General features: G+C 43.9%; 1 protein-coding gene across 1 annotated transcript; it reads left to right on the plus strand.

Annotated features, from left to right (window-relative positions):
* Positions 1-4,376: 4,376 nt before the first annotated feature.
* Positions 4,377-6,068, plus strand: LOC147415943 (uncharacterized). The gene is given in 3 exon segments (XM_086460382.1): positions 4,377-5,087; positions 5,090-5,899; positions 5,901-6,068. Coding segments are annotated over 3 exon segments (1,689 nt in total).
* Positions 6,069-9,455: the final 3,387 nt, after the last annotated feature.

A 9,455-nucleotide genomic window follows, 5' to 3' on the forward strand; every position in this document is an offset into this window, starting at 1 on the left:
TAAATCACAGCTGCAAATTCATAACCTCACGGGGATCAAAGACTCAGGATGGGATAGTTTGCAAAGAAGATAAGAAGTTTAGCAAGAACTTAAGGAGAAGGCAAGGGAGCTACCAAGAATAAACTCTTCTAGCATCTGAAAAATTTGAATATCTTATTCCAAGAGTGGCTTTCTTTTTACCGCCAATTGAAACAGCTTCATTGCCTAGGCAGAAGGAGTCACATCCTATTAAAAGCTGTCCTGAACACCCTGCAGACACATCTGTAATTGATAGTGTCGAAGCCTTGTTTACTGTGAACAAACCACAGTAGCTACAGGACCCAGCAATTGCTATGTGATTTGCAAGGTCTGTGCTTATGCTCCTGCTGATAGCAGTCTCTTTCCTAAGTAATTAAAGATAAAAAATAGGTCTCTGATATAATTTCTTTGTCGGTAATTATTTTTAAAAAATGGAAGATTTGGAAGTGTAGTCTTTGAAAGCATGCCTGCCTTATTACTTGAGAAAAGATGGCACTGGATGGAGTCTGAAGCATTGTAAAGTACTTATTCTTGCTACAATTTCCTTAAAAAGATGCTACCTAAGGATTTTGAAAGTTGCTTGGGAGCTGAAGGAGTTTGAAATTGAGCTTTTGTTTAAGGTAGCACAAATGTGGCCGTGTAAATTAGTCCACAATGGAAGACAAGTATTTAGAAATTGAACTGATTTCTTTGGGGGCTGTTTCTGTTTGGTTTTATCCTGACAAGGAAAAGCTGAATATCATGCTCTAAAGAGCTGCTATATTTAGGCAGAAGCCTGCATAGGTATCTCTGCCAGTTATTAATGCTGTCGGGCATGATAAAGTGCTGTACCAGATTTGTCTATGTTTGCTATTCTCCTCATTTAAGCCATTTGGGCTGAAAATTCTCACATGGAGTTTCTGCCTCAAGTTCAATCAGTTAGAAATATTTAGGCAAGAGGGAAGCAGCTGTTGCCAATGAAAGAGCTCAGTGACTGTAAGCTGGTTCCAACCCCTGCCCCAGCTTCTCTCCCAAAATAAACCTGAGGGTTTTTCCCTTACTTCTCTTATACCTGTTTTGGGAAAAGATCTTCAAGTTTAGCATGGAGGATCAGCGTGCATCCAGAATGCCATTCCCTTGAAAAATCCATCCAGATTTTGGCTTTATTATTTTTTTTATTTTGCAAACAAAAGCGCAAATTATTAGCTTCATTAGCCTGATTTTACTCTTACTAATGCCAACAGAAAGACTTCCATTCATTTCCGTGGGAGCACACTCTTAAGTTTCACCAATACTGTCCAGAATAGTGTTTCATTTGAACTAATTACTGTAGAGATCACAGCCACAGGTATTTCATATTATTCCTTCTGTTTCAATGCATTTTAACAAGCCAAGATTGCCATTAATTTCATAAGATGCAAGTACCAGAAGTTTTAAGAGAACCATAAGATCAACAATGCCGGTAAACAAAAGCTGCTACAATCTACCCACCCTTTACATTGCTGTCTCCCTCTTTTCCGCAAAGGGCCTTGACTTCAAGACTACACATTCCCAGAAATCCCAAGCCAACAAGCCACTGTTTCATTGCACTTACAAGTAAGACTTTTCCTATTTGCTGTTTTTCCTTTGTTTTATAAAGCCACAGGATTGTTATGAAAATTCACGCTTAGATTTTTTTTTTCAGCTCCAAATGTGAAGGGGTGTTTATGACATCTGTGAGTTAAACTGTAAAATCCCAATCTACCAATGAATTCTTTAACACCCCAAACCCCCTCACGCTTTAGGATAAAAGCTACCCTTCACCCACTACGTCCCTCCAAGAGCAGTGAAGTAAGTCAGCCTCTCTGCTGTTTCAAAGACATGCCAGGCCAAGTCCGCCTGCCACAAAAGCATCTCTGCAGAAACAAGTAACCACTCTACCCCTCCAGACCAAGTAAAGCAGGACTAGGAAAAATTACTGCCTCAAATAGGAAGAAAATCAGCCATGGCTTCATAATGTTTGATTACTTCCCACATTGTTGTTCTTGAACCACAGACAGAAATTTCATCTACACTTTTGAGGAAGCAACTGTGAAGATAGAAATGCTCTCAGTCTCCCTAACTTTTGTTGTTGTTTTGGTTTTCTAGTGTTTGCCAGGAAGAGCTCAGCTACTCCAGCCAGACTTCATGTTTCTCTCTGATGGTTCTGGCAGTTCAATGGTAGGCAAGGTTGAACATTAAACACAATTAGCTGTTCCACATAGAAATTAATACCAGCTATCTTCCATGTAGTAGAAGCCCCTCATTAATTAAAAAGCACTTCTGAATGAAGGGACTTGAAGCCCATGATAAAAATTGCCCTTATTGTTGTTACCATGGGACACGCTCATTCAAATCCAGTACTGTGTGGACAAAATGTGAACAGCAGGAATTCAAAAGCAACTCACAAAGAAAATCAAAGTAATTTTTACCACCACAAAAAAAACCAACCACCCCAAACCTGGCATTTCATTTTAAAGTAACTGTTTGGAAAACAAAACCAAAAGCCAAATGCTTTTAGGTTAGGGGCAAGCAGGTCTCTGCTAGAGTTAATCACAATACCCTTCACTACATGGAAAATTGCATTAAATTTTTTCCTTGATTTCAGGCATGTTAGAAGATATTTCTAGCTAGAGAGAACCAACCAACCATCCCTCAGAAGTTTCAGAGTACCAGCTCAAGAGACTAGTTTCGCATTGAGGTTTCTACAGAAAAGCTGAAGGTTTGGGGGTTTCTTTGGAGCCTCCATGCAACCCACCTCAAAACTACACTTTTGGCTGTAAACCTTACTCCACTCAAGCACAGATTATGTAGAAGTGTTTGGTTCAACTTTTCTCTCTACTAATACCTGATAAGATTTGGGGGGTAAATTATGGCTTGACTTTGTTCAGTTATCCAAATTGAAAGTTGTTGTGGGATCCTGGCATGATGCCTTTCTGTGTAATTTACCATACATGGCTGATTTATTCCCCCCACCCCTGCACACATTCATTAACTTCAGTTGAATGATTGTTATGAAGAATATGTGCATGTTCCTTGATCTGCTTCCTGTTTAGAGGAAAACAGTGATTCTTTTAAAAACATTCTTTAATTAATTTCCATATAGGCAATGTGATAGCTGCCTTTAAAAATTAAAAATAAAGCTCCTGCTGTTCATGGAAAGGCAGAAGGGCAGAGAAAGAATTTATGATGAGATTTCGTAAGGAAAAAAACCCTTGAAACTAGAAATAGGAGATAAAAAAAAAAAAAAAAAGAAGAGATATTTCAGCAGCACACCTTGGTCAGAAGACAGATTTTTTTGTTTAACATCTAAGGCCGGGTAGTGGTTTGCAGACACCTGTAAAGTCCTGGTGAAATAAACGTAGCTGAATCAAATAACACCAGCTGATAACAAAAATCTCAGGTGCTGACACAGCACAACACCCTCTGAATGCTACAACACCCTCTGAATGCTACAACACCCTCTGAATGCTACAACACCCTCTGAATGCTACAGCTCAGCTGCAATAACCCTGAAGGCCTCTTTAGTCTGGACATCTGTGCTCCGAGCCTTGATTATACCAGGTAGTTCATTCACATCATTTATGTAGAAATAGAAGCAAGTGAATCAGCCTGCAAATCACATCACAAGGTGAGCTCAACAAATAGTTGTTCCACTCTCAAGACAAAAATGCACTGAAAACTGTGTCCTATTGTAATGGGTTTGCCTGACACGCAGCCCTCATCGTGCTGTGCAGTGGTAGCTAGATAACACACCAGTGTTTTGACTACTGCTGAGTAGGACTCATACTGCATCAAGGCTGTTTCCCCAACATTTCACCAGTAGGCTGGGGGTGGGTAAAAACTTGGGAGGGGATATAGCCAGGACAGCTGACCCACACTGACCAAAGGGACATTCCATAGCACATGACGTCTGCTTAGCAATATAAGCTGGGGAAAATGGGAAGGGGGGGGACAAATTCACATTTGTTGCCCGGAGCAACAGCTACTTGTACCAGAGCCCTACTTCCCAGGAAGTGGCTGGACATCGCCTGCTGATGGGAAGTAGAGAATAAGATCTTTTGTTTTGCTTTTGCTTCAGTGCATGGCTATTTGCTTCATTAAACTGTCTTTATCTGACCCACGTGCCTGCTGTTATATTTCTCTCCCCTGTGAGAGTGATAGAGTGGCTTTGGTGGGCACCTGGCATCTGGCCGGGACCAAACCACCACAGTCTTTTTGGCGCTCAACATGGGGCCCAATAATGGCAGTTTTGTATTACGTGTGCTGTAGCTGTAGTAGCTATTAAGTGGCAAACTCCTGTGCAGGTCACGGAGTTTGTTAGTTGCAGTGCTTATCTCTATTTTGCTCCGCTTGGGAACATGGTAGCACAAACAATAGCAGTGTGCTCTTGCCTGGTATTGATGGCCTTGTTGTGCTTCGGGAGCTGTATCGTGGAGAAGATGAGAGAACTCATCTCCCTCTCCCTACCCAGGATTGGCGTGGATGATTTTCTTACGCAGGCTCCCGAGGTTCTCGTTCACCGTTATGCGTGTTGTTTAATACTACTTAATACTTTCAGCACAGTAGGAGTTCTGTGGAATCTGGCATCGTCCTGGTACAAGGGAAGACAGCTTTTGGGTCAGGCAACACTGAAAAGTGCCCTGAGGCAGCCGGTCCCTGGGTGGCAGGGTGTGTGGAAGGATTTGGGCAGATTCTTAGGACAGTTATCACCTCCCATAACCTGAGACTTCACACCTGAACAGGCAAGCGATCCTGGCAAACTAACACACCACCTGATAGAAGGGTGCCTTACCTACCCCAATGAAAACCAGCAGCTTCTAGCTCTGTACTGGGGCCTGGCCTGTGCCTATCGAGCCACAAGTCAATACTCTCAGAGGACTGTGGCTGAGGCAGGGACCCAAACTACATCTGAGGACACCATGGCTGAGATAGGAACCCAAACAACGACTGCAGTAATTGCCCCAGTAGTGAAGAAGAAACAGTGGATAAGAAAATTGACAGGTCCACATCCTCGATTAACAAAGGAGGAAGAAGTATCTGATCAAGAAGCCGGTCCTTCAACAAGGAACTGGAGGAAGACGTAAGAGAAATCAAACAGGAAGCAGAAACTACTTGGTCCTTAACCTCATCAGAACTTCGAGACATGCAGAAAGATTACAGCCGCCAGCCAGGTGAGCGTATTGCTGCCTGGATGCTCCGATGCTGGGATAACGGGGCTGCCAGTCAACAGCTGGAAGGTAGGGAAGCCCAACAGCTGGGATCCCTTGCTAGAGACTGGGGAATTGAGAGAGGAATTGGAAAAGAGACAGCAATTTGCAGTCTCTGGAGACAGCTGCTCTCAAGTGTAAAGGCAAGATATCCATTCAAGGAAGATCTTGCAAACTCACCAGGAAAGTGGACTACTGCAGATGAAAGCATCCAGTACCTGAGAGAACTAGCGGAGCTGGAAATCATCTACAGCAATCGGGACAAAGATGAAGTCCCCAAAGATCCAGAGGATGTCCTGTGCACACTGGCCACGTGGATGAAGGTGGTTCAAAGTGCCCCTGTGTCATATTCTAGCAGCTTGGCTTCAATGTATTACCCAGATACAGATACACTGACTGCAGAAAGAGTATCTGCTTGGCTCCAAAACTTTGAAGAAAATCTGTGTACCCCATACTTACGGGACAGCACTTTAGCTGTCAAGGGTGCCTCAAGAAGACAGTCCTCTCCTGCGCCAGTCAGAGGGAAAGGAAGCCCTAGACGTACGCCACGTGGTGCACTCTGGTTTTTCCTGCACGACCAGGGAGAGGACATGAGGAAGTGGGATGGTGAACCCACCTCCAAGCTGGAAGCTCATGTACGTGAACTGAAAGGGAAGGCACTTGTTAAGAAGGCGATCACCCAAGAAGGCTGTCAGCGTAGTTTCTGCAAAGACACAAGAAGGCAATCAACAATCTCCCAAACATCAAAGAACTGAGACCACCTCCTTTGATCCTGGTGAGGGAACTTCTGGTCTGGCACTGCAAAGGTCAGACAGCAAATATTCTGATGAGGAACAGGAATAGAGGGTCCCTGCCTTCGGCCAAGAGAAGGAAAGGGATGACCGGATATACTGGACTGTGTGGATCTGATGGCCTGGAATATCAGACCCACAGAAGTATAAAGCTTTGGTAGATACTGGTGCACCGTGTACGCTGGTGCCTTCAGGATATAGGGGCACAGAACCCATCTGGATCTCAGGAGTGACAGGGGGATGCCAAGAATTATCTGTATTGGAGGCTAAGGTGAGCCTAACAGGACAAATGGGAAAAGCACCCCATTGTGACTGGCCCAGAGGCCCCTTGTATCCTTGGTATAGATTACCTCAAGAGAGGGTATTTCAAGGACCCAAAGGGATATCGATAGGCTTTTGGTGTAGCCACTGTGAACACTGAGAAGATCAAACAGCTATCTACCCTGCCTGGCCTCTTGGAGGAACCATTCGTTGTGGGATTGCTGCAAGTTGAAGAACAGCAGGTGCCATTTGCTACCAGGACAGTGCACCGACAGCAATATCACACCAACTGACTCCTTGGCCGCCATCCGTGAGTTGATTCATCAACTAGAGAGACAAGGAGTCACCAGCAAGACTCATTTGCCTTTTAATAGCCCCATATGGCCAGTGCGAAAGTCTGACGGAGGGTGGAGGTTAGCAGTAGACTATCGTGGCCTGAACAAAGTGACGCCACCATTGAATGCTGCTGTACCAGATATGCTAGAGCTCCAATATGAACTGGAGTCGAAGGCAGCAAAGTAGTATGCTATGATCGATATTGCCAATGTGTTTTTCTCAATTCCTTTGAAGCAGAACGCAGGCCACAGTTTGCTTTCACATGGAGGGGTATCCAATATACCTGGAATTGACTGCCCCAGGGGTAGAAGCACAGCCCTACCATTTGTCACGGACTAATACAAACTGCACTGGAAAAGGGTGACGCCCCTGAGCATTTACAATACATTAATGACATCATCGTGTGGGGCAATAAGGCAGAAGAAGTGTTTGAGAAAGGAAAAAAGGTAATTCAAATTCTTCTGAAAGCTGGTTTTGCCATAAAGAAAAACAAAGTTAAGGGACCTGCACAGGAGATTCAGTTCTTAGGAATAAAATGGCAGGATGGACGCAGTCATGTGCCTACGGAGGTGGTCAACAAGATAGCAACTATGTCTCCACCAGCTAACAAAAAGGAAACACAAGCTTTCCTAGGCCTTGTGGGGTTCTGGAGAATGCATATTCCAGGTTATAGTCAGCTTGTGAGTCCTGTCTATCGAGTAACACGAAAGAACTGTTTTGAGTGGGGCTCTGAGCAACAACAAGCCTTTGAGCATATCAAACAGGAAATAGCTCGTGCAGTAGCTCTTGGGCCTGTCCGGACAGGACCAACTGTGCAAAATGTACTCTACACGGCAGCTGGGGAACATGGTCTCACCTGGAGCCTCTGGCAGAAAACTTCAGGAGAAACCAGAGGTTGACCATTAGGGTTTTGGAGCCAAGGATATTGAGGATCAGAAGCCCACTACACCCCAATTGAAAAGGAGATGCTAGCAGCATATGAGGGCTTTCGAGCTGCTTCAGAAGTTGTTGGTACAGAAGGATCTCTCCTCTTGACACCATGATTGCTTGTGTTACACTGGATGCTCAAAGGAGATACGCCTTCTATGCATCATGCAACCAGTGCTACATGGAGTAAGTGGGTAGCACTGATCACCCAACGAGCTTGACTGGGAAAACCCAGCTGTCCAGGAATCCTGGAAGAAGTCATGGACTGGCCAGAAGAGAGAGATTTTTGGAGCATTGCCTGAGGAGATGGCTCGTGCCCAAGAGGCACCACCATATAAAGAGTTATCAGAAGATGAAAGGCATTATGCTTCGTTTACGGATGGATCCTGTCATGCTGTCATGTGGTAGGAAATCGTTGGAAGTGGAAAGCTGCTGTGTGGCATCTGGCCAGGGCCAAGCCACCACACCTGTCTTATTAAAAAATTTTTTTATATATAGATGCAAACAGCATCATTCATTTATTGACTTTCAGTGGAACAGAGGTGGGACATGGGGAAAAAGTGGCCTGCCTCTGACTGGTGCTGAGTGACCTGACGCTCACTGCAGTTCATGTTCACTGGAGGGAAAAGACAACAGCCAGGCTCAGGCTGGTGCTTGCAGGCACAGTGTACTGCTTTTGTCAGGCAAGATGCTGCTTGTGTTCATTTTTGTTATTCAGTCATCAAGTCTGTGAATTCAGAGGGAATATTAAAGCAGATGAGCAATACAGATCACTGTGATGGTGCTGCTCTAAACCAATGCCAAAGATCTTTTCCTTTCACATTCACGAGAGCTGCTCTTGCTAGTGCCAGTGCTACGCAGAGCTGTCACATATCCCTTGCCTTGCAAAGCCTGAGATCTGTTAGTGTTTGAGGAAAAGAAAAAAAATCCAAACCCCACAAAAACCAAAAGCCATTTTGATTTAAGATTTAGACGTGACAGCCTATCAGACAAGCTTGACAAATTAAATGTGTAGCTGTTCTTCACATGGTGTTCCGACTGGAGGTGTAAGGAAAATGCTTTTCTTTTGGGACCACTTTCTGCCACATTATTGCATTGTGCAACCCTCCTTGGGGAAACAGCTGGGAGAGGAAGGCATTACTGAGAAGGGAAATGAACCGGGTTTATTTGGATATGAACCCACACATGTTGGATGTGCCATATGAGAGCACAAGCCAAGAGGTTTTGGGTTTGGGAGAAAAGATGGCATGGTATGGCTTGGACGATACTGCACGATATGTATATAATTCATACTGCAAGTATTTTTTCCTTCATTTGCTTCAAAGTTAAGCAGTTGGAAAACCCTGTTCCAAGCAACTTTAGAATGAAAGAATGTATGCATTTTCCTCCCTAAAGTGCTTTTCTTCCCACTCCACACCCACAAGATAAGTGTACAATACAGCAGAGTCACTTCAAGCAAAGCTCTGTAATTGCAGCTTCTGCTGGAGTGAGGGTTCTCATTCAATGAGAGCTAAGGAAAGGCAAGTTGTGTGGCCCCAAGCTTTAAGAAGATTCATTACCATGTAAAATGGCTGATGAAGCAAGTCTTCAAAATGGCTTTCACTCCCAATAGCACCTCATTAGTAGCACAAACTGTCATGATAAAGAATTCAAATGCATTCAAGCCAACCAACTCTCTTAACGGTGCAAGGCATAGTTTCTTATGTTAAATAATATATTTTCTCAGCCAGAGCAGCAGAACATCTCACATATTTTCAAGCTTTTACAAAAATCACAGTATTTGCATAATCCCCATCATATCAAAGAACATTTTTAATATCAGCTGGAAGAAAGGGGTCACGCTCATTGCTGGTAGTTTCCACTATAAAAGTGGATATAATTTGATTCTACATAAACCACGCAGTGCAACTATTGT

Source organism: Leptosomus discolor, chromosome 2 (genome assembly GCF_034619465.1).
Source record: "Leptosomus discolor isolate bLepDis1 chromosome 2, bLepDis1.hap2, whole genome shotgun sequence".
In the NCBI taxonomy this organism is placed as follows: domain Eukaryota; kingdom Metazoa; phylum Chordata; class Aves; order Leptosomiformes; family Leptosomidae; genus Leptosomus; species Leptosomus discolor.